Source organism: Harpegnathos saltator, unplaced genomic scaffold (genome assembly GCF_003227715.2).
Source record: "Harpegnathos saltator strain DR-91 unplaced genomic scaffold, Hsal_v8.6 scaffold569, whole genome shotgun sequence".
Lineage (NCBI taxonomy): Eukaryota > Metazoa > Arthropoda > Insecta > Hymenoptera > Formicidae > Harpegnathos > Harpegnathos saltator.
Window position 1 is genome coordinate 29985 of NW_020230392.1, and position 27516 is coordinate 57500.

The 27516-nt window shown below is 47.3% G+C and overlaps 4 protein-coding genes across 5 annotated transcripts; 2 read left to right on the forward strand and 2 right to left on the reverse strand.

Annotated features, from left to right (window-relative positions):
• Positions 1 to 22: 22 nt before the first annotated feature.
• On the forward strand, positions 23 to 8172 carry LOC105192607 (uncharacterized). Its single transcript, XM_025303729.1, has 6 exons — positions 23 to 869; positions 2216 to 2525; positions 6498 to 6884; positions 7270 to 7491; positions 7615 to 7833; positions 7908 to 8172. The coding sequence occupies exons 1-6, from the start codon at positions 483 to 485 to the stop codon at positions 8075 to 8077; spliced, it is 1695 nt and encodes a 564-aa protein (XP_025159514.1). The 5' UTR covers positions 23 to 482; the 3' UTR covers positions 8078 to 8172.
• Positions 8173 to 8917: 745 nt separating this feature from the next.
• Positions 8918 to 10217, reverse strand: IFT20 (intraflagellar transport 20). The gene is made up of 3 exons (XM_011156854.3): positions 10063 to 10217; positions 9706 to 9860; positions 8918 to 9630 (listed from the first exon to the last, which is right to left on the reverse strand). The coding sequence occupies exons 1-3, from the start codon at positions 10184 to 10186 to the stop codon at positions 9517 to 9519; spliced, it is 393 nt and encodes a 130-aa protein (XP_011155156.1). The 5' UTR covers positions 10187 to 10217; the 3' UTR covers positions 8918 to 9516.
• A 737-nt stretch (positions 10218 to 10954) lies between these two features.
• On the forward strand, positions 10955 to 13335 carry LOC105192605 (BTB/POZ domain-containing adapter for CUL3-mediated RhoA degradation protein 3). Its single transcript, XM_011156852.2, has 4 exons — positions 10955 to 11483; positions 11848 to 12160; positions 12422 to 12620; positions 12704 to 13335. Exons 1-4 carry the CDS (start codon positions 11321 to 11323, stop codon positions 12905 to 12907), a joined length of 879 nt encoding a protein of 292 aa, XP_011155154.1. The 5' UTR covers positions 10955 to 11320; the 3' UTR covers positions 12908 to 13335.
• A 1762-nt stretch (positions 13336 to 15097) lies between these two features.
• LOC105192604 (probable protein phosphatase CG10417) lies at positions 15098 to 21942 on the reverse strand. 2 transcript variants are annotated; one of them, XM_011156851.3, is made up of 6 exons: positions 21687 to 21942; positions 20325 to 20601; positions 19301 to 20162; positions 19093 to 19219; positions 18517 to 18972; positions 15098 to 18316 (listed from the first exon to the last, which is right to left on the reverse strand). In XM_011156851.3, exons 1-6 carry the CDS (start codon positions 21795 to 21797, stop codon positions 18068 to 18070), a joined length of 2082 nt encoding a protein of 693 aa, XP_011155153.1. In that variant the 5' UTR covers positions 21798 to 21942; the 3' UTR covers positions 15098 to 18067. The 2 variants fall into 2 exon arrangements, with proteins under 2 accessions (XP_011155153.1, XP_025159521.1); XM_025303736.1 differs by lacking the exon at positions 21687 to 21942 and adding an exon at positions 21217 to 21572.
• Between the last annotated feature and the right edge of the window lie 5574 nt (positions 21943 to 27516).

Genomic DNA, 27516 nt, shown 5'->3' on the forward strand with positions numbered 1-27516 from the left:
CTCTCTCTCTCTCTCTCTCTCTCTCCCACTTACACAACAGCGTTAGCACGCTCGGCTAAGCGATGCACGACGACGTGGGTACGGTGCGCGCGGCGAGGAGGCAGCGAGGAGGCAGATAGGCGGGACGTTTGCGCAGACTCGGCCGTCTTCGTGCTCTCGCCGGGGTTTCCGCAAAGGGAAATAAAGAAAGGAAGGTGGCCAAGCGCGCGCGAGCCCCGCGCAAAAATCATTAAAACGCGTGCTCGTTTCGCGGCTGCGGCTTTCGTCGTGTTGGCGCTCTGGCCCGCGATTTATTAGCGGACGGTGGACAACCGCGCCGCGCCCGCCGCCGAATCGGTTGACCGCGCTCTCCCTCCGGCGGCCGCCTTGGCCGCGTACCGCTGGCGACGCGCGCGTGTCGTCGCGTCCGCCGACGAACGCCGAAAACCGCTGTGGGAGGATCGGGAAGAAACGCGCACACGTCACCGGCGTCGTCACCTTACATGTACAGCCACGGGACGCTCTGGGACGGCCTGGGCACTAGTGGGACGCGCGTCGGCATGGAGTGGACTCGCGACAAGACCCTGGAGCTGCTGCGCGAGTACCAGCAACGGCGCGTCCTCTGGGACTGGAACGCTCGCGGCTATCGGGACCGCGCGAAGCGCAAGCGGGCGATCCAGGAGCTCGCCGAGATCCTCTGCTGCAACACTCTCGAGGTCGAGAAGAAGATCACGAATCTCAAGTGCCAGTATTCCCGAGAGGTGCACAAGATACAGAACAGTCGCGACGCCGCCACCGGCCCCGATGACGTATACGTCTCTAAGTGGTTCGCCTTCAAGGCCATGCAGTTCCTACAATTCGGCACACGCAGATATAGCAAACGGAAGAAGGTAGGCAGAAGAGGAAGAGAGAGACAGAGAGAGAGTGAGAGACCGGTCCATCAGCCCACCCTCGAGATCTCTTATGCTTTTCACAGCGAATTCCCGACAGACTCGGTCGGTCGGTCGGTCGGTCGGTCGGTTGGTTCTCGATATCGAGAGCGTGTTTCTCAATATCTCCGTTATACCACGCAGGGATCTATTCTCTCTGCTTCTGCCGTAGGAAATGACAGCGCGCGAGCTCGCGAGACTCCACCGCGCGAGAATGCACGCACGACAACTGGATCGTCCCGAACGATTGTGGGGAAAAAAAACTCACCCGTTTTTTTTTCTCTCTTTTTTTTTTGTCGCATCAACAAGGGAGAATCGTCGCGCCTCCTTCAGGAGGATAAATTGTCGACCGTCGGAGAAGCGTCCTCCTCCGAACGTGAGGTCTCTCTCGACGAGAGAGAGAGAGAGAGAGAAAGAGAGAGAGAGAGAGAGAGAGTTTCTCCGATTAAGTAAGTGGCTTCAATGCCACGGGAGATGTAAAATCCCACGTCGTGCGCGCGGTCTCGCACAGAACGAAAAGCCCTTGTTCTCGGGACGTCGAGAGCCGGCCGAGCGATTCTCCCGGCGGTGTCGCAAGTCGCATCGACCCTGTCGCGCCGCGCGACAGGCGGTGCAGCGATTTCGGAATGTCAGCGAGACTGACGTTAGCGACGTAGTTGGACGCTAACGAGCAGCGCGCGACGCGTCGCTTGTCGAGAGAAATATTTCGTTGGCTCGTGGCGACGCGACGCGACGCGACGTGACGCGACCCGTTACCGTCAACTTCCTGCGGCTGGAGGCTCGAGTCGATCTTTGTCTGTGCCCGACTCGATGGCCCCGCGTCCTTCCCGGTCCCAAGCTCCTTCCTTCGCTCTCCCGACCGCTGAAAGAAGTGCACGCTCTGAGGAGGGTCCGGGCGATGGCGAGCCATGATCTCCGCTCGATGCTCCAGGAGGCCGAGCCGTGTCGCGCGACGTGACTGTCGCAACGGAACGACGCGCGATTCGCACGAGGAGAGATAAGTAAGCGTGAAAGTTCCAACGGCGGGCTTCCTCGGAGATCGACGCGCGAGACTAGCTCGGGGTCGTGCGAACCGAGCATAATAGAGCGAATTGTACCGCTCGTGGTGCGACTTGCGCGTAGAAGCCGCTGAAGTAATCGCGAGAGAACGGCAAGAAAAAGAAGGATGGATAGAGAGAGAGAGAGAGAGAGAGAGAGAGAGAGAGAGAGAGAGAGAGAAGAGCGTCTTCGTCGAGTCTTGTCCCGTCGCTGTGAAAAGCACCGCGCTAAGATTCCCCTGACCCAGCCTGTGATCCCTTTTTGCGCAGAAAGTCGAGGAGGTGTCGAAGCTGCAAGAGGAGTACATTGTCAGCGACATCGACCCCGAGAGCATCACGTTCATCGACTGCAACGAAGAGGAGACGAACGGCTCCGGCACCGGCTCCTTCAACGCCTCGCTCAGCGAAGACGCCGAGGAGTCATCGTCGTCCAGCCTGAAGGCGATGGAGTTGTACAACGGCTCCCTGCCGAGTCAAGACAGTCCGCCGGCCGACCTCGACGAATCCGGCCAGACGAAGCTCGAGGCCGGCGCCGACGAGAAAGAGCGGAAAAAGACGAAGGAGGAGTTCGCCAAATTCGGTGAGAGCATCGCCGTGCAACTCGCCGAGATCCCCGACTCGTACTCGAGGTCGGTCGCCAAGCTAAGGATCAATCAGATCCTCTTCGAGGCGGAGATCGGGGTCTACGCGCAAACGCGTCGCTAATGAGCCGCTCTCGCGAGCCCGGGCTGCGATTCTTCAGCTTGGACCATCAGCAGAAGAGAGACAAAGCGGCGCGATGAGGTCGTTGTTGCCGGCACATCGTCGATTCGCTCGTCGTTGACAGCCGCGTGCTGCGAAGCGAGGCTCACTTGGAATCCTTCGTAGATTTCGGGGACTGCGAGTTGAAGAGACAGATTGTGAGAGAAGACAAGTGAGAAAAAGACTTGCGGTTGAGCTCGCAAAGCGAACGAGACCTCGCTCGCTCTTGTGGCAAACATTTATTCTCCGACTTCCAACGAGAGTGTGTCGTTGTCGTTGTCGTTGCATCGCTGCCTGGTCGCGCGCGGGTATTGACACACGACGAAGAAGACACACGGCAACGACGACGTTGTCGTTGAGAGTTACAGGATAGGCCTGCTGCCATTGTCGGCAGCAAGGATCCGCGTTTTGCAAGCCGACGAAATAAATGTACGGTCCATGTATCTCTCCCTCTTCTCCCCCCGTGCCCTCTTGATCGCTTCCGTGCGTTATCATCGTCGGATAGAGGTAGAGAGCGAGGAGATCGTTCTTAAGTAATCGCGCATCCTTAGCCTTAGGAGAATCAAACGTGACCGTCGCGCGCAACTTAGAGAGAAGCTCGTCGTGGCTCCCAGCGACACAGCCTGGCGATGGTTCCGCCAGAGATCGTAGGTTATAGCATCATAGGTATTGTTCTCGAGCTTACACGCTCAGGATCGCACTGGGCGCGCTGTGTCGTTATCAACCCGACGTTGATAACGGAGTTCTAATCAAGACTGAATCGATGATGAAGACTGTACAATAGGCAGTGTTGCCGCGAGACACGTCTTCGTGAATGTTTAAGCGAGAACACGTCGATGTTAGACCGGTCTTCTTTTTCCTCTTTTTCTCTTCTTTTCTTTTTTTTGCTTCTTCTTCAACACTGGAGCTACCGACGGTGGATCCACCTCGGTGGAAGTTGCGAGTTTTCGAGGGCAAAGATGTTTGTCCATTTCTCTGGCTTCGATTCAGCGTCCATCGAGAATGGACGTCAGGCATCGCGTTGTTGTGTAAATTTGAGCGATCTTTGTAAGAAATTGAAATTGGAATCTTTACACACAAGAATTATAAAGAAATTGCAAAGCGCTCGTTTTCTCAGCGTCTCTGGTAGCTCCGGTGTGAAGAGCAACGGTTGATCCGCATCTTTCGTCTCGCTCGCTGTACCAGTTGACGAAGAGAAGAGAAAGAAACGTCGATGTCGATAGACGCGCCAGTATCTGTCGTCGTCTCCAATTAGACAATCGATCGTCGCATCGTCCGCTGGCTCGATTAATTCCCGTTAACGCGTCGACTACCACGCTGATTTCCGCTGATTATTTCAGCGAGCTCCGCTCGGCTTTCAACGACCAAAGATGCGGCATGCACAGAACGCCGTTCGCGCGACGCATGTGTTCGTTTCATTGGCTCTCTGCCTTGGCTATGCGATTGTTACACGCAGTTGTGGTTACGTTCTACTTGCACAGTACAGAGAGACGTAGCAACACTATGCAGCGCCGGTCCATCCGTGGCAGTCGACGTGTCGACGCGAGATCTCGGCTCGCGAGTACGAGGCGGAGCGATGCGGGAGGCGACGTCTCGCGTCCGCCGAAGCGTTTCGAGGGACGATGAGACGCGAACGCCGCGATCCCGCGAGATTTCGATCGTAATCACCGCCGCGTGACGCACGATCGCGGACGCAGCTCCGCAACTTCCGACCTCTTACAGACAGAAAGAAAGAAGGAAAGAGAAGAAGAACGCAATACATTAATCCGCGATATCACACTCTCTCTCGTAATAGATAAATAAATAGGTAGTTACTCCTCGTTAGCGTTAAGGTCTTAAGTGTCCATCCGAGTCGCGGATACAGAGGCGAGCAGCGGTGATTACGTGTTCGGGTTGCGATAGTCTGTAATGCGGTTTTGCTCCGGCAAACGGAGCCCGCGTCGAGGTTTTACACTCGGATGCCAGGCGAGTGAATCGTTATGATTAACGAATTAAACGTACAAATCTTGTCTGGGCCCATATTCTCGAAAATTGTCGCACACGATATTTCACGAGTGTCATTAGATATCACGATTCTCAGCCAATTAAATTATCCCATTGATTTGAAATATTACGTACGATATTTTTTTTTATTTTCTTTTTTACGATATTTTTCATATATATATATATATTTTTTCATATTCTAAACTCTCTTTTATCGTTAAAAGTGACTATAAAAGTGGCCCATAAGCCTCCTGATTGGCTGTAAGCTACTCTTAGAGTCACTTCTGGTGATGAAAGAGAGTTCAGAATATAGGCCTAAGAGCGCTGGGCCTTTATTCTCGAAAATTTGTGAAAAACATCGTACACGATATTTCATCAATTTATTGGGGCGATTTAATTGGCTGAAAATCGTGATATCTAGTGACATTTATGAAATATCGTATGCGACATTTTTCGAGAATCGAGCTCCTGGGTCCGTATTCTTAAAAAATAGGGAGTTTTTGCAACATCGTCTCTCAGATACGGTGAACATAAATCGTGAACGTTATTCGCTTAGAAAGAACGTTGAAACGCGACCAATAGCATTCACAATTAACGTTTATCGTATCTGAGAGACGATATTGCAAAAACTTCCTAATGTGTGAAAAACATCGTATACGATGCTTCATCAATAGTGCAATTTAATTGGCTGAAAATCGTGATATCTAGTGACATTCGTGAAATATCGTATGCGACATTTTTCGAGAATACGGAGAACCCTGTTGCTTTGGGAGACGCCAAATGGCACGACGTGTCTCCCGGTGTCTCTGAGTGCTCGCGCGAAACGAACGAAAATTCAATGCGAGTTCACGTAGCGTTCGTCGGCTCGGGTTTATTAAAAATATCAGTGGCGTGTGTATGTGTGTATATGTGCGCGTATGTTGTATGTGAGAGAGAGAGAGAGAGAGAGTGTTGCGAAACGCTGAACATTCGGTGGGAAGCAAGACTACGAAACTAAGCCGATTAATCTAACGTACATAGACGTTGAGAAAATTCATCGAAATGTGCATTCAATAGTGCAATATGTCGGCCGGCCGGCCGGCAGACCAGCCAACAGCACGATTATTTGTCTCGTTCAAATTTAGACGTACTAGCGAGTACGCGGGTTTTCCTTTCTTCTCGAAAGAAAAAAAAAACAAGTACTACTTGGTAGAGCATCTTCCAGTATAATTGTTTAGATATATTTTGTGTAAACTTTTATTATTATATATATATACGTTGAACTTTGTACACTTTTGTTCAATAAAAATTCTAGCGTTAACGTTACGTACGAGCGCCCGTCGATGATTGCATCGTCCGATGTCTCAGACCCGCAGATATTTCGCGGGTTGTCACCCGCAGACTGACGAGGCTTTTGTGACTCTTGCGACTTTTTACCGACACCTTGATGGCCGCCGTCACATACGCGTGTCTCCACATTTTCGTCCTTTGCCCGGGCTGTCGCCTTGTCGAGAAATATTTGTCGATAATGACGGACTCGTGGCCGTAATATGGCGAGGACCATGTAAAGGTGGATTTGTGGATTTGTGAACGAGAAGAATACTCATCTTGACACACACCACGTTTGAGTTCTTGAAATCTGCTGACAGCAAAGGAAAAGTTTTCCGCGACGAGCGCGGCCGTCAAAGTGCTCGGAGCGGGAGAGAATTGATCTCTCAAAGCGCTGAGAAGTTGGACCTTGTGGAATCGAGAAACTCGAAATTGCTCGAGAGAGAGGAGCGTGGGAAATTTGAGATCGATCGCGTATATGTGTGCGCGATATAAATCACAAGAATGAATTTCTTTTCAGGCGAAAGACTCGACGGCGTCCTGGCGGCGAATCAGGCGATCGGCAAGTATGCGCTCGATGTACAGGGTCTCCGAGATTGTCGAGATAAGCGTTACGAGATGTACATCTTCTACGAAGACGCGGCGGTGAATTCGTACGCGTTAAGGATCGCGAGGAGTTTCGACGAACAGGCACTTACGATTGCCGAGAGTGGTCATCATTGTCACAGAATATCGAAAGACGTCATTTGTTCTTTGGACCTGAAGAGTGCTAAGCTGTCGCAGCTGAAGGAGAAAGCGGACGAGACGATCTACGTGCCCTTCGACATGAACACCTTCTCGTTTACAGACGAGATGACGGATTATAGTTATAACTTTTACACATGGAGATACTATCCGGCTTACCTGAGTAAGACCATTTTTTCTGCGTTGTCCTTTTCATATTGCTCACAAGCGCATGCCTCGACAGCTAAAACGCTCGTTCGCCTACTGACGCGAAGCTTCAATTGCAAGAAGATATAAAACTCATGTATAGTGGGGGTTCAACAGCCCAATAAATGCAATCGTATGCTCTCTCGCATAAATGTCGTGCTGATTGACCGTTGTGTCGAGTGCTTTCTTGCGAGGAAGAAACTTTTTCAGCGAATAAGAATCTAAAATGTCTGTAAAAATCGAAAGTGTTCGTGACTCTTACAAATCTTGTTGCACATTCTTCTTTGATCTTTTTATAGTAGAACCTCCTTTATATCTATTAAAATTTTCACTGTTGTCACTCATCTCGGTGGACATTTCAGGTTTAGAGAGAGGCACGACGCAGGTGCCGCAGATTAACGGCATCTCTTTCAAGTATCCTTCGTCTCCGATACTGTCACAATCTGAAGAAAGCATAAAGAACTCAATATGCGGCATCGACGAACGCTCCAGAGAATGCGCCGACACACCGCTGTTCTGCGAATGCTTGCAGTTAATTCAGGTCCCATCGCGAAAAACAGTCGAAGTTGTGCTGATAAACGAAGGTAGTTGTCCAGTTAAAATAAAAGTTAAAATAAAAGACTTGGAGAATTCGCCCAGACTCTCTATAATTCTGTTTGTAATGTAACGTATGATGTACAGAAGTGTGGCATTTCTGTCTCTTCTAGGTTTCGGAAGCAACGCGTCGTACACATTTCACTTACACGGTTACAGTGCCAGCGTTATGGGCCAAGAAAATTTCGAGCGGCCTATCACCAAAAACTACATCGAATCCTTGGACAGTAACGGGAGGATACACCGAAATCTTGTAAACCCGGTACAAAAGGACACCTTTGTCGTGCCGAATAAAGGCTACATTATCCTTCGTTTCTACAGTGACAATTTAGGTGAGAATTCCATCCGTCGGGCAACACCGTGATTCTACATGAAATAATCAATAATGGCAATTTACTCTCGACAGGATACTGGCTGTGGGAGGCAAGAAGCACCGCTATATATCCTCAACTGTTTGGGCCTGGCATGCAATTTCTGATGAGAGTCGGCCTCCATCGGAATCTGCCGCCCGTGCCGATCGACTTCCCCAATTGCGGGAGTAACAAAGGCTTGGATTTGATATTTGAAAATACCTAACGTCTACGTTTAATGCCTACAACGCAATATAACATATTGAGCATAATCTAATATTGTTATTCATTATATTGTATCAATTGTCACTGTTAAATTAAGACATCTTCTTCCTTATTCATGTTTAAAAAGATTTATACATTTAATTATAGTTGATTGATTTTTATTACCTCAAGTCATATATATATATATATATATATATTCATTATATAATCAATCAAAAGATAATATTAGGTGTTCCGGTTAGGTTTAAGGGCTCATGTAGCTACGAATCTACTAGAGACATCTTAAAAATTCACATGTCATTTCAAAACTTGGACATTTCTGCAAATAATTTGACATATGTCATGTGCAGAGTCTTAAGTAATTAGAGAAGCACAAGCGGTACTCCTCCCCCCCCCGCAGCAGGCTGATCGCTTGTGAACAAAGTAATCTGTGCGTATTTGAGGCAATTTGGTCACTCAGAAATTTTTTTGCATTAATTTCATCAATCAACGTGAAATAAGAGATTTTTGAAGTTTCGGAATATTAAAGGAGAAATATCGACAAAATCGATACGTGACAGACAGCGATATCTTATTAAAATAATAAATATTATTATTATATGGCGTTTATTTTGTTTACTGCTTAGGAACAGCGGATTTTGTTAATAATAGGCCTGTTCGTTTTGTGTGCACTGCTGAACTGGTGCAACAAGTTAGAGTGAGAAAACCTATGTTTGTCTCACTTTAACTTATTGCACCAGTTCAGCAGTGCAGACAAAACGAACAGGCCTATTATTACAAATATTAAGCCAGCGGCACACGGTGCTTGTTCCGAAGATGGATGGAAATGCACCAATCAGAACGCAGTATTTTCATCCAGCAAGCAATCCAGCACAAAAACAAGCACCGTGTGCCGCTGGCTTTATTCGGAAATATCAGCTGCGGGCCCAACACTTCCGGGCCACAGTCAGCCAATCAGCAAGCGAGCCCTTCGATTGCGCTCCTCTGACTATTCAGGACTCTAATCATGTATGTGTGCATTCGTAGCATAACCAAAAAATAACTCGACGAATGAATTGCTTCAAAGAACGAATATCTTTTTTTTATCGTGAAATTTACTTGTATTGCGAAAGAAGGTGGGAAAGTTATAATTAGTGATATAAAATATTTTGAATAAAATATAATTTAACGTCTCTCTGAGATAGACGTGCTTTTTGCAAAAAAATCCCTCAAAACTAACCGGAACATCTAATATATACAGAATCTATCGTGGAGGAAGATAGAGACTGAAGAATGTACATTAATTTGTGTTGCTTTCTAGTTCCAACGTACATTCTAATTTAAGCATTTGCAGATCAATGTTAACTGCTTGATAAAATTGATTTTTGAACATTATGTCGGCGGCCTCACAATAAATTAGTAACGAGAAGAAAATTGAGAAACACACGCAAGATGCTACGATTAGTTCACTGATAAGTGTTCGATGGTCTCTAGTTGCTCCATTTCTATCTTTTTCAAAGACTCGTACTGTATCCGTAGTCGTTCTAATTCCACGGACTTTTCCAAAATTAACGCCTGCAAAACAAAAGAATAGACTAGAATCGACTCTGGCGCCAGCCGATGCGCGATCCTCTCAGTTGATCTCAGAACCTGCATTTGCTGTTTCTGGGCTTCCCTTTGCTTCGCAACGGAACGCAACAGATTCCGCGCGCCGATAGTTTTCATCTTTTCCTTTTCCACTTCCCTGGCCAAGTGATCCAATATTTTGATAAAGTCATCGGAATTTTTCTCGAATTCAGTGATCTCTGAAAACGTCCCGCCATGTCGTAACGGTAACTCGCGATACTTTTCAAAGCGAAATTCTCAATTTACAGCGAAGGTGCGATTGGCGACAACATCCAGTGCAATTTTTCAAATCGATCGTTTTCTCTTTGGAGCTACTTATTTATTTTACTCACTCGTGTGACTCTTTGCGTATAACTGACGTAACACACCAACGTAACTTACTCGACACGAAATTCTCACATTCCTCCTTCAGCTTATTCGTCTGGTTAGCCGTCTCCGGCTCCAGAACGCGTATTTTGCTCAAATCATCGATGTAAATACCATACTTTGCCAGCGAGTCGGACATTTTGTTGAGTCATGACTAACAAACAGCGAACCATGATAGGTATGTAAGTTTGTAGAAGGGATGTCGTCGCCGCAGGGCGGTATTGTCTCGATTTTGTGACACTGATTACTTTTATCTTGTAAAATCAATCCAGTCGGTAATTAGCAATAATCCAGTCAGCGGCCGGAAATTTCAAAATTTGATTAATCGGTTCGCTTGCTGATTGGCCCGCGTTAAGTCCCAGTCCGCTCCGGAGGACCAATCCGCACGAGACAACGCTGTAGTGTGAAAAAACTCAAAAGTCACCATATTCTGAGTGGAAGGACTCTCCAAGGCTGCAAGGTTTCGATATTCACTGCCAGCACTGAAATTCTATAGTATACGTGACACAAACTATATATTTTCAATACTGGACACGTATTCTTGAAAATTTGCGAAAAATATCGTACACGATATTTCATCAATGGGACTATTTAATTGACTGAGAATCGTTATATCTAGTGACATTCATGAAATATAGGTATGTTACATTTTTCGAGAATCGATATTCTTGAAAAATATCGCGATATTTCATGAATGTTACTAGATATCACGATTCTCAGTCAATTAAATTGTCTCATTGATGAAATCAATCGCATACGATATTTTTCACAAACTTTCGAGAATAACTTTCGAGGCCTTAGCAGGGAATTTCGGAACGCAGCCCACGTTGGACAAGCGAGGGCGATCGAATCGCTGCACCTCGCGACTACACTCTCGATATCTTCGTACACCCCACGGCGTGTCGATCCGCCGTGGCTGTCATTCGGCGTATTCGCCGTTAGTTCGTTGCGTTCGCTGCACTCGAGGTAGATTGTGATCAGCGGCGGATGTGGGAAATGGAGCGAAATGGGAGTATGTTAGAACGCGCGTCCTGTCCCTTCGGCCGATGTGAGCGAACGTGAGGGAGCAGCTTATCGATGCGACACGCAGGAGCCTCGTAATCGTACGTCGTCACGTCACGAGTTTGTCGCGAGCGTACGAACGTCTTCGCGGGTTGCTGCCTGTTGGTTACACGCTGCACCTAATTGATCAGCGAGATCGATATACGACCCTCCTCGGCACAGCCACCGCTCGCACTCGCTACGGCGACTGTCCCGGTCGCCAGGATCCGTAATGTCGGGTGACCACAAGTCGGTAATCAAATATCCCTCGGAATACGTAAAACTGAACATCGGTGGCTCGCTTCACTACACCACCATAGGCACCTTGCAGAAACATGACACGATGCTGCGTGCTATGTTCAGCGGGCGCATGGAAGTGCTAACCGATTCCGAAGGTAAGACCTGTCGCGGTGCGAAGGTAAGACGAGTCGCGCGATTCAGCGGAATCGAGTATCTCCGAGTATCCGAGATTGTTGGAAGGTTAACCTAAAAGATCGGTCTTGTAGCGTTTTCTCGAGCGGTCGCTCGAAAAGACGATCACGATTCTCTCTGGGTCTGCTCTCTTTTTGGCTGACCTAGGTTGCACTTTTTGCCTTTAGAATGAAACAAGTATATAAACCTGGCGTTGAAGGGAAAAGCAACCAAGTTCCAGTGCAGCACTGATTCAGCTGAAAGGAATAGGTCTTTTTTATCTCGGTGTACGATTTGATATCTTTATTTATCTCGAGTTCTTCGCTTATCGCATCTCCTCGTTCACAGGCTGGATATTGATCGACCGCTGCGGCAAGCACTTCGGGACGATTTTGAATTTTTTACGAGACGGTTCAGTACCTCTTCCAGAGAGCACGAAAGAAATGGCAGAGCTGCTCGCCGAGGCCAAGTACTATTGCATCAGCGAGCTGGCTGAGTCCTGTGAACAGGCGCTCCTACGAAAGGAGCGCGAAGCGGAGCCCATCTGCAGGGTTCCTCTCATCACCTCCCAGAAGGAGGAGCAGTTGCTCATAAGCAATACTACCAAGCCTGTGGTTAAGCTGCTCATTAACAGGCATAACAATAAATATTCTTACACGAGGTGATATTAAATGCTGTTTTATAGTACGTAGCGTCACATAGAATATCTTTCATATCGTCTCATAGTGTTATTACTGTTGAGTTCTAAGAGTGTTAAAAGAAAAATATTGAGGCTATATGATAATTTTCCAATGAAAAGCGGTTAAGCACATATGGTCTGAAATTTGTTGCAACGGTGAATGTAGGTCCTGCGTAATAACAATCAAACAGCGCAAATAAACTTATTAAGGGAATTGCACCAACATAAACGTACTATTTGCAGCACGTCCGACGACAATCTCTTAAAGAACATAGAGTTATTCGACAAGATGTCGCTTAGATTCAGCGGTAGAGTGTTATTCATCAAGGACGTCATTGGCTCCAGCGAGATTTGCTGTTGGACCTTCTACGGACACGGTCGTAAAGTGGCCGAAGTTTGCTGTCACTCGATCGTTTACACAACCGATAAGAAGCACACAAAGGTGCTATATAACGTGACGCGCGCGTTGACGCATTTAGCCTTCGATGGTCTTGATGATTACAACGCGAATGATGCTATTTCCAGGTCGAATTCCCCGAAGCTCGGATATACGAGGAAACGTTAAACATTCTGCTGTACGAGCACCGGAACGGCCCGGATCAAGAGCTTATGCAAGCGACGTCGTCGCGCGGTGCGGTCGGCAGCGCGCTGCCGTGCACATCCGACGAAGAAGAGGGGGAGCGTTCAGGCTTGGCCCGCCTCCGCTCCAACAAACAGAACACCAACTGACCCAATCTTGTCTTCCTCAATCCGTCACATCCCGTGCTCCTTAGCGTCGTTCGCTCTTTTAAGATCCGCGTCAATATAAAGTAAGACACAACTCCAAACTCTCACGAGGCCCAAACGACGCTATGTGACACTAGGTGTTCGCGTGTTTCGACTGAATCTTCTCCTTTAGTCACGCAGGTAAACACGAGAAAAGCGTCAGCTTTGATCGAAAACGATACGCTATCTCTTACATCACAAAGATACCCACACATACACACAAGCAGAAACACATGTTTTCATACACGATTATCCTGCTCCAATTGTTTTAGAAAGTACCGCGCGAATCCCCTCTCTAAATAACAGAAGCAAGACGTAACGACAAATTCGTGTGTCTCTTTGAATTTCCTCTTTGCTATTCTTCCTATACGAGTGTGTTTATAAACGTGCAGATAAGAGAATGGTATCTTGATTTCAACTCATGAATCATGAAGAGAGCGTAGCGTGTCACACGCGCTTGCTGTTCGTGTGCCAAATCGTTATCACATCCGAAACAGGAATAGGTCCGCATACACATATATGTTGCCATTCTGCGTGACTGACGAAATTATTTATGAATTTACGCTCTATAACAACTTTTAAGCAGTCGTTTAGATTAATCAAATTGTTATGAAAAGGTTTTTGTGCAAAACTAGGACTGTGTTGTTACCTGTGTTGTATATAAGTATTATTATATTATAAGTATTATTATTTTATTATTTTAATATATAAATATATGTATTATCACTTTCATTATCGTCATCGTCGTCACCGTCATTACTTTTATTATTATTATTATTATTATTATTATTATTACTACTAATTATTACTGTCCTCATGTTTATTAGTTATCATTGATTATTATTCTTACAACTATCGTTACGATAAATTCATCGCGTTCATTCACACACAATACCTTTTCTTACAAATTTGTATAAATTTGATATTTCAATAAATCATTAAGGTACATGTTACTCGCTTGCGTTTCCTGACGTCTCCAGATTTGTATCGAGCTGCTTAAAGGATGATGTGGAGTGAATACTGCCAATATAAAATAACGGACTCAAGATCGGTTAACAATTAGCGATATATAATTTCGAGGGATACTGTTTAAACGCGCGGCTTTGTTGTTTCGAGAATCGAATTGTAAATATACCGAAACGTACGTTACGAAAGATTTTTGAGTTGAACGAGTTTACTAGGTATAAATGATACACCTGCTGTCAAACAAGCGAGCTTATTTTGAACGTTTTCTACTAATATTAAGTCACTTAGAGTATAATGTTTTCACCGCTTTGTCGCGTGATTCCCGCATATCTTATGATGACGATTATTTTCCTCTTAACGACTTTCACTTTCACTTGTGCAATGAAATCGGAATGGCAATCAAAACTCGGAGCGCTTTCGTAGGATCAGTCACGCGAATCGACCCGATCCATTGATCGCAATCACGATAATAAAGATGTCACGCATATAATAAAGATGTCATGCGGTGCCCTTTTTATTTTATAATAGAATATAATGGGGATAAATTCGTTCAATCGTACGAACTCGTCGTATAAGCGATGATGGAGTGCCCAGCAGCGACCACAGACTTGAACTTGCTCTGGCTACACTGATATATTTTCATCGTTGAATTTACGACTCGTAATTCTACAAAGGGACCATGTGTATCGCGTTATTACATATCTACGACTGTTACATTGTAGAATGTCCTTTCATTTGTATGTCTATTCGTTTGTATACCGATAGTCAAGTTTATAAGAACGATGTATCTTAATCACACATATTTGTGCAAGCGAATATTGATGAAGCAGGACAATTTAGGTTTTCTGCGATTACATGTAGCATAATCTTTCTAGTAATAAATAAATATTTTTTTTTTTAATTAATATGTTTTGAAAATTGGCCAAATTTGAAGTATATACTAGAGCGTCCCGTTTGGGACAGAGTTTGTAGAATTATGTATATATAATATGTACATACACACACGCGTTACATGTATATATTATATATATTGAATCGAATATATATCCATGTTGAGTAAAACGAACAGCTTATGAGTTCCCCCACCTTTGCGATCCCGGGAGGAGAGGAGAGAATTGAGCGGCGAAGAAAAAGAGAACGAGACAAAAGAAAGAGCGAGAGAGAGAATGAGACTGCGAGCATCGAGACTGTGATTCGAGAGCGACATGTATTATTATGAAACAAGATATTATATTATAATACATAAGTGTATGACGGAGAGTTTGCAGCTAGAGACAGTGTTTTGGGCGCAAACCTTTCTTCTTGAGACGGAGTCGAATGTACATACACGTGTTGCGGAGGTTGTCAACCCCTGAATTGGAAAGGCACATCAGTTCATTCCGAGTGATACTAGATACACCACGCTAGTATCGATAAACGCTACTGATCACCTTGCGAGAACGGTATTTACATACAAGTGTCGTGATTGCGCGTATGCGTAGTTCAACTAGAGAGGTCGTTTCTTACTGTCAAAGTTACTGCCTAACAACAGCTGCGAGCGACTACACGCGAGCATCGACGAGCTACAACATTACATTGCGGAAAGTCTCAGATATCACAAAGATGTCACGGCGGATCAAACTGGGTCGCGGTTTGCCGTCCTTCAGTTTTCCGAATCGATCTCTCGTTCGTAGCTTCTCGATGATAATCCGGATATGCAAGATGCCTGGAAAACGCAGTTTCCCCGTCTGTGCCTCTTTGTTCGTCGCGTATTTACGTTTCGAAAAACTGCGCTTTCGAGCCACGAGGCGAGTATTTGCGGAGCAGCGCGTCAGTCGCGCCTTCCTAGCGACGTCGATCGCTCGATGAATTCAGTCAAAGTTTCACAGAGATCTTCTTGATTCTCAACACGCGCTTTCCCAGTTTGCTCCTATTTATGTTGGGCGGGTACAAAGGAGCATATTGTGCCACACAGAGGGACAAGCAAGCGAGTCTCCGAGAGCGAGTACATCTTTTATTCAATTACCGCAAGGAGAGGCCGCGCTTAACAAATCTCGTTCTTTCTCCACCAGCCGCGTAAACGGTGCTTACTTCCAGGTACAATATGCTCTGCCAACACTTTACGCTCGTTCGCTCTACCTGTACATCTTACATTCCTCTCGTAACGTCGCGACGCGTATTTCGCGTTCGTTTGAAATCGTACCGCGAATTCCGCGACTCTTTACAATATCGCAAGTATTCCGCTTATATCCAAGTACCATAAGTATCATGATAATATCTTGAGTTTATGCGAAAATTTCTTCGCGCAGTACGAAGTACCTTTGCCGTTTCACCAAAGAGCTATGAAAAGATAGAGATAGATATATATATATATATATATAGAGAGAGAGAGAGAGAGAGAGAAAGAGAGAAAACGAATGTGTGGTGTGTATCATGTATGTGTGTCTATACAAGTATGTATAAATTTACAAAAACATATGTCCGACATATACGCAAATTTCCGAACAAATTCGTTCCGAACAAGATCGTTCCGAAATAGGTAGCGTTCGATGTAGCTTGACACTTGAGGGTGCGTATCCTTCCTCGCGTTTCTCCCTTCCTTCCTTCCTTCCTTCCTTGCTTGTTTGTTTGTTTCACCGTCGTCAGTAATATAACATCACAAATTGGTAACGCGTCATGTACGCACAGTTGCCTTCTTATTACACAATATAGTTTTGAACATCTTAAAACTAGTCGCACACCCATCCACTCGACCACTATATACCCAGGGATTCAAAAATAAATTCTATTTCGTAAAAATAAGAGATAATGTTGTATTGAGTTACAAATATAAATCCTATAGTCTACATTTATAAATATATGTACATTTATATACTATGTATGTAATCTAAAAACTCAAGGAATATACTCTTTGTAAGTGTAGTAGCTGGAGCAAATGGGATGATACATGAAAAGTGTGTAGTTGATCTGATTATTATTGAATTGAAATTCAACCGATCAGCGTATAATGACTTTGTCACGCAGATAATTATGCTTATGGAACGAATGACACAACGATACGAGCATAACTGCAGTTACTGCGTTGAAATGGTTATGAATTACAGGAGACATTTATTCACAGGGAGAAACGGTTCCATTGAAATAAAAATCATATTATCCTTGTTCTGTCATTATTTGAGTTTTATCCCCGTTTAGTCGTCGCAATTTATAGGTGTAATATTTCGTAATATGAAAATATCGTTCTGAAAATTCGTAATATATGATAAATTTACAAAATCGAAAGAACAGCAGCAAAGGACACGAGTCGGTCGCAATCGGCAATCGGTAATGAAAATCAAATTCAGATGAGGAAAAAGGCAAATGGTGTAAACGTCTATTAATATTATTGCTTGCGTAAGTTCATCGGTATCATTGAGTCATTGGTATAAAATTCGTTTCAATCGATGGATGAATGTATGATGCACGAAAGTAAAAGTGAAGGTAGAAACTACGGTTTTACAACAACGCATCAAGTCCTAGAAGAAAAAATGTACACATTTATATTAAACAATACGTATTATTTATCGCATGTGGATCCTCGGTAAGTGTACGCGCGTAAATGCTTCCGAAGTGATGGAGAGTACAAAATAAAACAACGGACAACATCAAATAATATCCAGTTTGCAATCCGCTCTCATCGGGATCGGGAGTATTGTTGCTGTGATTTTACGTTTGCGCACAATAAGTGTATTAGACCGTGAACGTTGAACGTTTCTCTAGAGAACAATTAAAATCTTCTTCTCGCACATCGTGTCGGCGCGATAGTGGAGATACGCGCGTGGACTTGGAGAGGAAAGAAACGAAACTCTCTGTACATGCAACGTGTCTCTCTCTCACACACATTCACAATATGTCGTTTAGTAGTTATAATAAAAAAAAAGTGGTGTAACGCGTCCGTTGCGAGGAAGTGGGCCTCATATCATCCCCACGTGCTCCAATCGATCAGTCTGCCATCAACGGTCAGCACTAACAACCTTACATTAGCATTATTCCACACACACCCATTACTGTGTAAGCGCCGTCGTGTGTCCGTTCAAGATTCGCGCCGAGTAACACGGTTGCGAGTGATTTTACATAAACTCACATTCATCCATCCGCTTTAGTCGTCCGGCTCAAATCAACTCACGCGTGACTCTTGCTTCACATAGCTGCTTCGGTCTTGGGACGCTTGCAGGGATTCAGCACGCTCTCCTCCGCGGCACACTCGTCGTTCTCCCCGGCGGGGAGGCTCGGCGAGATCGATCGCTTCCTCGCGACGCATACTCCGGCGACTGTCTCGTTCTTGGCGCTCTCGGACGCTGGCAATTTGAATTTAACTATCACGGCGGTCATGTTGTCGCAGCCCGTCCCGTCGCCGAGCGTGTCCGGTGCGAGGCAATGGTCAAACAGCTGTGACAAACGTTGAATTGTTCTCATTAGTGTGGAAAGAATCGCCTTGATACGCGAGAAAACGTAGCGACGAAGATCGGGGTAATATTTTATTACGCACAGCGGAGAGCTTCGTGTCGGCAGAGCGAAAGCCGCGAAAGCGTAATTTTCAAAATAGTTTGTAAATTTTCAGATATTTGGAATGGGACGTAATCACGCACCTCTTCGCAGATCTTGGAAAGGTTCTCGTAATTCTGCGACAGACGAGAGCGTACGAATTGCACGACGTTTTGACTGGACATGAAGTTCCAGATGCCGTCGCATGCGAGCACCATAAACTCGTCCCTCTCGGGCTCGATCGTCACGTGCCTCACGTCCGGCAGAGCGGAAATCATCTGTTCCTGGGGCGGTAGCACTATGTTCTGCTTGTACGCATGGTCGCCGAGAGCTCTGGAGAGATTGAGGCCGCCGTTCACTCTGCCGTCGGTCGTTACCTCCCCGCCTGCCCTTACTATACGCTCCATTTCCGGCTCGTCTTCGGGTTTATGGTCCAGACTGAGTTCAACAGCCTGACCGTCCCTGCATAAAACGCAGCGGGAGTCCCCAGCGTTGGCGACGTACAGTTCATTCCCTTTGAGTATCGCTACCACCGCCGTGCAGCCGCTGTCAGCACCGGGCTGTGCAAGAGACATTGTATAAAGAGAAATGAGTGTATATCTTACGAGTTAGAATCAAATCTGATATCCTGGAAAGCAAAGGACAAGTCTCGCAAAGCTAGGAGCTCGATATCGAGGTACCTTCTCTGTGTTCACTATGAAATGGTCGGCCTCGTCTTCGGAGTCCTCATCCATGTCCTCTCCCTCGATCTCGTCGTCGTCATCATCATCGCTCTCATCCTCCTCGTCGACATCCTCAGTGTCGTCGCTGCAAAGCAATGTCAAGGGAAATCTCTCGGTTGAAACGTCACGGATATTGATTGCGCGGGCGAGTCGCCCTGCACCTTACCTTTCAGGCACACCGTCAAACGTCTCGTCGTTCTCATCGTCGTCGTCGTCTTCCTCGGAATCATCGTTGTCTTTCTTCAGTAGACTCTGGTAGAGATCCATGGGCTGGATTCTTCTCCGTCCGCTGCTGGTTATCCGCTCCTGCTGGCCGGCATCTCCGTTCTCCACGGGAGTGCAGGAACTGCTCGACACATTGTCGCCGCCGCCTTTACTACTGTCTGCGTCGCCGATCCTCTTGTTCTCCTCGCCGTTCACGTCCGCGTCGTTCGCCTTAGGCTCTGCTGCGCATGGCGCCTTGCTAAGACTCGACACCTCCTCTTTCACGTCCTCCGAGCTGTCGGGCATATCCATAGACTTGGCGGGTTCCACGTCCGCGGTAGAACCCACTGGTGCGGACGCATGGGAGTTGCCGTTGCTCGTCGTCGAGTCCAGCACTTGCTCGGCTTCGTTGCTCGCCGGGCAGTCGGCGGTCTCCTTCCGCTCCACCGTGCTGGACAAACTCGAGCCACACGGCTGACTGGAACTACTCACATCGGTCTCATTGGTGTTCCACGGAGTAGTAACCACGTTCGCCGCGGACGACGATGATGACTGCGATAGCGACGACGGCGGCGGTGGCGGTGGAGGTAACAGGGACGACGGTGAAGACGAACAGCCCGCACCGGATGATGAGCAGCCTGCTTTCTCGCGCCCTCTTCGCCCACGCAGGTAAGGACTCGCGATACACGTGCGTTTACCGCATTTCTCACCCTTGAGACTTTTCACGTGAGAATTCGATAGCTCTGACTGGTGATACTTTGCCATTACTTGCTCCAACGGCATCGTCGCTTCCATACACAGATTACTAACATTCTCTTCCTCATCTGCACGCAACGTAATGTACGAAGACAGGTTTATTAGGAATTTACATGCAAAATTAAGTGGCGAAAACAAAGCAGAGCTTGCTGACTGCGCGATCAGCCAAGCCATCTTTAATAGGGTATAACCAGTAACAATGCATATCTCTAATATTGAGAAAAACGCACCAGATTCGTTCGAGTCACCCTCATTTTTCTCTGACCCAGTTCCTGCGAGTTCTTTGAGCATATTCACCACTTCTGGTTTCGTGAGGGTGGCGTCGAAACCCAAGAAGGCATCGATTAAAGCTTGCGCAATGTCACCTCGTTTGTAGGCTTCAGTCTGCTTGATAAATTCTGGTAGATTACGCGCGCAGTATGTCGCCACCTCGTGTCCTCCGTGGCCGTCGTACACGGCGAATAACGAAGCATTCTCGTCGAAATTTATGCAGCAGTTGTGTGCATCCTACAAATAAACAACAATCATTACGAGTCTGTTTACATCGACTAGGCTATCCAATTCGCAGCCCTTAAATTAAGAAAATTTCTTCACTGTGAGATTCAATCATTCTGCTCACGAATGATTAAATTTGTTTCATTGCGGTAACAACAGATTCAACAGTTTCAAGAAACACTACAATTGACTGATGAAAAATGATGCAATAGCTTCTTTTACTTTTCACCCATGTATCCATTATTCATAGGATAATAGGATAATTGATATTTTAATAATTTTCAGGAAATTCCTCTCTCTATTGGGTACAGAAAGCATTAAGGGGACTCATGGAAAAAAGGTGTCGCAACTTTTAATCAACCAACTGTACTGCAATTACCATGTACGGTACAGCTTGTCTCTCAGCAACAGAATAAATATTGATACTATATTACATACATATATATAGACAAGGTATAACAAACTATAGAGACAAGATTACATGTATGCATGTAACTGCATCCAAGTATACATGATATATGTATGGCGCGCATACACGCACACGCGTGCGCACTACGCACCGCACACACACACACACACACAACACACACACATATATCATGCACACGCCATAGAAACGTTACTGACCGGAATGATAGCCGCGATAAAGCAATTGCGCCATAATATCGGCCGGCGCGTCGCGCGGCCCACTCGACGGAAATTTCATTCGCTCGTGAGTAAACATTCGTTAAGAAGCACATCGGCCGGCGAGCGGCGAGTGGCGAGCGTCGTCGCGTGCTCTGCGCCGGAATTCACGGGCGTCGTCGGCCGGCCGCCCGAGCTCGGCGCTCCGGGCGCGTCAGCGAGGGGTGTGTTCCGTCCGGGCGCTGCGCTGCTCACGTAGCCGGCGAATCGCGCGGGTTCGCGACTCGGCGAGAGCTCGTCGAAGCTGGAGACGATGATACAGTAAAAGCGCGCGCGCGGACGCCGCCACCGCCACCTCCGCCACCACCGCCGCCGTTCCACCGCCACCGCCGCCGCCGCCGCCGCCACCGCCACCGCCGCTGCCGCTGCCGCCGCCGCCGCCGCGACATGACACGACACGACTTCCCGCTTACCTCCTGACTGATACGCCAGCCCTGCATGGAACTCGCGCCGTACGCGACGTTCTTTCCCACCTCGTCGCTCGATATCTTCTTGGTGATCGGCTCCGACAAGTAGGCTCCCATCTTTCGAGGTACCGGCTGCCCGTCTCGTGTCGCTCGCGCGGCGTCCGCGTAATATCGCAATATTCCGCCACAAAACAGACAATTCACAAGCGCGGGGTGCAGCCGTACAACTAGCCTCTCATGACCGGTTTGGCTTTCTGTTTGCCAGCGCGCCGCTGGCGCCAGCTGGCCCGTCGAGCGGACACGAGGGCGCGTGCGCATGCGCGGCGCGCGCTTTCGCGCCAAACCTAAAACGACGTGCGCATGTAAGCCGCGAACGGCGGCGAATAGACGAACGCGCATTCCCCTCTTCGGAAGTGCCCGTAGTCAGTGCACCTGACCCAGTGCGTCCCGTCCCGGATCCCGGCCTTTCGAATCGCGCTCGATTCGCGTTCACGCTCGTTGTTCTGCCGACGCGAGGGAAACCGGTTACCTCTCGGAGTCTCTGTTACGATTCTCGGATTGGGTGAAAATGGCAGAAGCGAGCAACTATCACCCAATTGCAGTTGACTTCATCTCGTGAAAATACGAAGTTAGTAGACCCGACGCGAAATCTCATACGAAAATGTACTTGTCTCACTCTGACTTGTTACACCAATGCAGCGGTGCAGCTGAAAAGAACAGACAAAAGAACAAAGAGAAACTGTTTCCACAAATGGATAATTTGTTTTAGTAATCATAATAATTAATGGTAATAATTAATATTGATATTAATATTGATGTTAAAAATAATTTAACAATATTCTTTTCCATTTCTCCGTAATGTTCATTTTATTTATTTTTATTCTCTTTCTTTGATAACCAACTGAAAGTATTAATCACCGCAACAAACGTTTGTCAACAACGTTTGTATTTCTTAGACAACGCGTAATTTCTCTTTGTTAGCGAACTTGTTGCAATCTTAAACCGTTATTGGCGCTATCGGCGAATCTGCTGTGTGTCTGTTCTAAACAAAAACATCCAACAACGTGAACACAGCCTTCGTGAAAATGTGAGATCACCGTACCGAAAATGCCCAGTTACCTTACATTTTCACTCGACAGTTTTGTAATTGGCTGACCAATGTCACGTGAAACGACACTGCGAAGAGCGAATAAATTTACTCGAAAACCCTAATGGTTCCCTCTGATCGTCGCGCACGCGACGTCCAGAAACTCGCGGCAGGTTGCTTCGCGATGATGCAAGCGTTTTCAGCCAACACGGAGCGAAGATAACGCCCCGCGATGTAACGTACCGCGGGCCCTATTCTGCATCGTCATGATGCAACTTCGCCGTGGAAACGTGAAAAGTGAAAGTTGAAACTCTGTGTTTCCACTTGCTTCACGTAAGTCACGTGGCGATCGTCGTCGAATCCGCGAGCAGAGTTCTCCGCGTTCTCTCGTATTACCGTTTTTACGAGAAAGTTACGAAATTGTTCGTTTAAACACGTCCTAAAGTAAATATGCCTTCTCGATTCTCGAGCTGAAACAGCACATTATACCATTTGACGCTTGCTTGAGCAACATTCAAACAATGTTGTCAATGTTCGCTATGCGTGCGAAGCGGCAGACGTGTAGCTTCTTCTCACAGACGGAAACGTGAAAAGTTTCTCACGTATCCAGCGCTCATGCGGGCAGTTTGAAAATCCGCGCCACCGACGGTTCGGCTCGGTCGGCCACGGCGCAGCCGCGCCCAGGCGCCGTCAGGTGTCGCGAGCTGCCTCAGGCGGCCGGATGGTGGGGGTAGCCGGAGTGCACGGTGCGCCGGAGCGAGCGCGAGTTCGCTACAGCCCGCCAGTCGTTCGGCGAAGCCTAGGGAGGTTAGGTCGGGTCGCGCTCGTCGCGAGTGCTCGGTGCTCCGAAACACCAGGACGACGATCGACGCGAACGGCAACAACGGGTACGCCTCGGGATCGTGCGAGTAGTGTGAGCAGCATCGCCTCGCCACACCTCGCTCCGTCAAGCTGTCTGGCGGACGTCGGCCGCGCGCCAACTCCGCTCCGATCGCTCTTCAGCCCGGCGAGCGATCGAGCGAGCAAGGCTGACACGAGAGCCTCGGCCGTCGCTCCGCGTTCATCCCCCGTGCGTCGGTCTCTCGCGCTCTCTCTCTCATCCCTCCAGCAGCCCGTGCTGGATGAGCGCGTAATAGCGTCGTCGTCGTCGTCGTCATCGTCGTCATCGGTGGCCAGTTTCATCGTCTCGCTCCTGTCACTGCGCTCACAGCAGTCGTCCGTACGTCGTCATCGGGAGCACGAAGGGACGAGGATCAGCCAGCACCGGCCTAGTGACCTGACCTTGGATCGGCCCGACCAGGTATGTGTTACACGCTTTGTCACTCTCGCTCGCGCGTTTGGCGCGCGACGTCGAAGGCAGCGGGCCTCCTCTTCGTCTTCTCCTTCGAGATGCTCGATATGGCGGGTGCGGGGAGGGGGGGACGGTTAAGGGGTTGACTAGCGTACTACGGCAGCGATACGCTAATTCGGGCTGCTTAATGCGCGCGTACGTGCCGTGGATAAGAAGATTTCCCGCGAGGGAGGGGAGGAAGGATTCCCACATCGACGAGGAGGGTTGCAGGTCGGCGCGCTCGATATATCGATGCTACGTTGTCCTCAACACATCGGTCGGTCTTTCGACATGCATGGGGGGCCATTGCATATCGATTTCGCACGCGATGTCCTGTACCCGCGAATATTTCCTGGCGATCCTGCCTGGCGATGTTCGCCGTTGTTCAAGCCGCAGCAACGTCGATCGAAATTCAGCGCAGCCCGATTACAAGTTCCTTCTCGCGGTGCGACAGGTGCAATTACGCCGTTCCTTGGACCGATCGCGCGTAGATATCGCATCGCGCCCCTTGCCATTCGTGCATGAAGTATTTGAAAAGTGTACCGAGCGAAGCGCAAGAGGCCGACGACGGCCGTGTTTGTGAAATATATCTATCGCCGGGCGCGCGGGTATATGTTTGCAATTAAACTCTTTCCGCGTTTAATCGTCCGTCCGTTATCACGCGAAGCGGTTAGCAAGCTATTTAACTACCGCGTATCTCGTTCCGCCGAACGCGGACTAGCGACGTGTCTGACTCGACACGCCGTCATCCACTGCCGCTGCCGCCGCCGCTGTGCCTGCCGGGAGCGAGCCTGTTTCCACTACTGTGTGCAAACGGCCGTTGATCTTTGATCGCACCAAGATCGCACCGCCGGCCTGAGCCACGTTCTTTGGCTTTCTTAAGGCCCTCAAAGGGTCTCCCATGGGCGAAGTTTCACCCCTGCGAATTTTTGATCGTGATAAAAAACGCGGCTGACTGAATCTTACAGGCTTTATTTTTCACACTGTCAGTAGCGACAACATGATGACAGAACAGATCAATTCTCGCATATATTTCGCTGTAAATATAACTAGAGAAGTTAGCTTGGGCTGGTATTTGATTCTTGAAGCTGAACGTTGCTCACGGCGAAGATGTGCGATCCCGCACCTCGGGCTCTGCTCGATCCACCGCGGAATCCGGGATGAAATTGTGCTTGCAACTTGGGTGAGTTTTTTAACTCGTCGATTGATCCGTCGCATAAAGCGCAAATGCAACGAAGCGTTTTTTTATTCATCAAATTACATCAATACATTCTCATTTACAACGCTGAACTCATTATGTATCCATCAGATTCGTCGATTTACTTTCGTCAATGGACCGATGAGTATTTCTGATCGAACACGATGGGGATAATTTCCTAACCTAAAAATGTTAACAGTTGTGTATGATTATTGTGACGTGGGGGCGCTACTAAATTACAATTTAATTTGAAAAAATGTATAAAGATGAATCTTCTTTTGATATTTCTCCCGATACGCTTCGTTTTTAACAATTAACGACACAGTGACAGTGATATAGATTTATTATCAATTAATACGTATACGCGTAAAAACTGATAACTTTGTATGAAAAAATAATGCCTCTGTATTCGAACGTAGATTTTAAAACACCTTTTCGATTCTTCAGAATTTCAGTCGAAGTACGTGCTATATTATAGACGCAAGAAATATGTATTATGTAAAAATAATACGTACACGGAGAAAAATGTCAGAAATATCCGATTGTTAATTTTGTTATCCGATCAAATACCCGATTAAATACACCGGATGTTTGATCGGATAACGAAATTAACAATCGGATATTTCGGATATTTTTCTGAGTGTATATAAAAAAAACAATTATAATCTCTAATATCAATTTTGTATAATTTGCAAAAACTGGGTTTCCAAATTATATACACAGACATATAAATTTTAAATTGCTGATGCTTATCGATCAGTTATACGTGCTTATTATTGGCTCTAGTCGAATCTATTCGTCCAACCGTTCTTAGAAATATGAATATCCATCGGAGACGACGTATTGTCATTTGTCTGAAAACGCAGTGAATTTGGCGCTGATTTATTATTTTTATTAAAATATTAAAAAACTCACCCTCTTACGCGTCGCAAATTTATCGCACGCGCGCGCAAATTTATCGCCGCGCACGCACACGCGTGCTCGCGCATTCTTTTATGACCCGCGGCAATAATTAATAGTGATTCGGCATAATCGACGTAATCTGCAATAGCACAGCGATCCCTATAAACCCAGGATTTTCCGTGCGCTTTCTCGCGAGAGAGAGAGAGAGAGAGAGAGAGAGAGAGAGAGAGAGAGAGAGAGAGTCGCAGATGGAATTTTGTCGCGGGAATTATGGCTTATTTACTTTGCTCATATGAGGGTAAATTTGACGAAAGTGTTTTGCGTTTGGTAAGAATTACGTTTCACGCGTCAGTCTGTTTTATGCGCTTTATGCGGGGTGTTCTGGGGGTACTCGTCTGCAGTGCATGCGAGCAGCCTTCGCACCGGAGGAAATGACTTTTCCTTGTACCAAAGTTGCGCTCGGGCAATCTATCTGAGCCCGGTTATCTCGAAAGATAAAGAAAGATTCTCGCGTGTGGACTAAGCCTCGATCCCGATCGAACGAGAAATAGAATCGTCCTCTCCTATGTCAATTTTGTATCGACTCGAGGACGAAATTTTAATCCGAGGCTCGGCTCCAAGGATACCCTGCGCCAAACATCGCGAAGACGTTGCGAGTAAAACGGCGTTCACATTTTCACCGAGGAGAAATGGTCGAGAACGGTTTCCACCGAGCAACAGCGCAGGGTGAATAATGCGCGCGAATTATGGAACGCCCTGTAGCTCCGCTGCTCTCTTCGCTATTTTATATCCGATCGTTACTGTCAAGGAATTAAGACGCGCGCCGTCTCTCTCTCTCTCTCTCTCTCTCTCTCTCTCTCTCTCTCGCGGAGCACACGCGAGCTCTCGTCTCGCTCGCGCGGTACACAGAAGCGGAAGACGCGTCTGGTAATTAATTAAGTCGAACGCGAAATAAGACGTAAATCACGCGGGGAGGGGCGGAGAGGCGCGCATAGCGTGCGCGGCCGGAAGGGCTCGTTCAATTTACTCGCACGTCGTTCCCGTCCCGCGACAAGTTGCGGCTTGCCGTTTATAGCGGGATGATGGCAAGTCTCCAAATGCGAAGCAAGATGAACGTACACACGGGCTTACAACGTCGGTTTTAATTATCGCCCGAATTGATCCGCGCGCACCTGCAAGTCATTACTCGCCCTGCGCAAGCTGTTGCATGCGCGCCGTGTGTGCTCGTTCTGGATCGACCCGAACGGCCCGATTAAAAGAGTGTCTCTGATCGAAAAGTGCGTCCGCTCGCGGAAATGAAGCGAAAACGTCCGGCGAG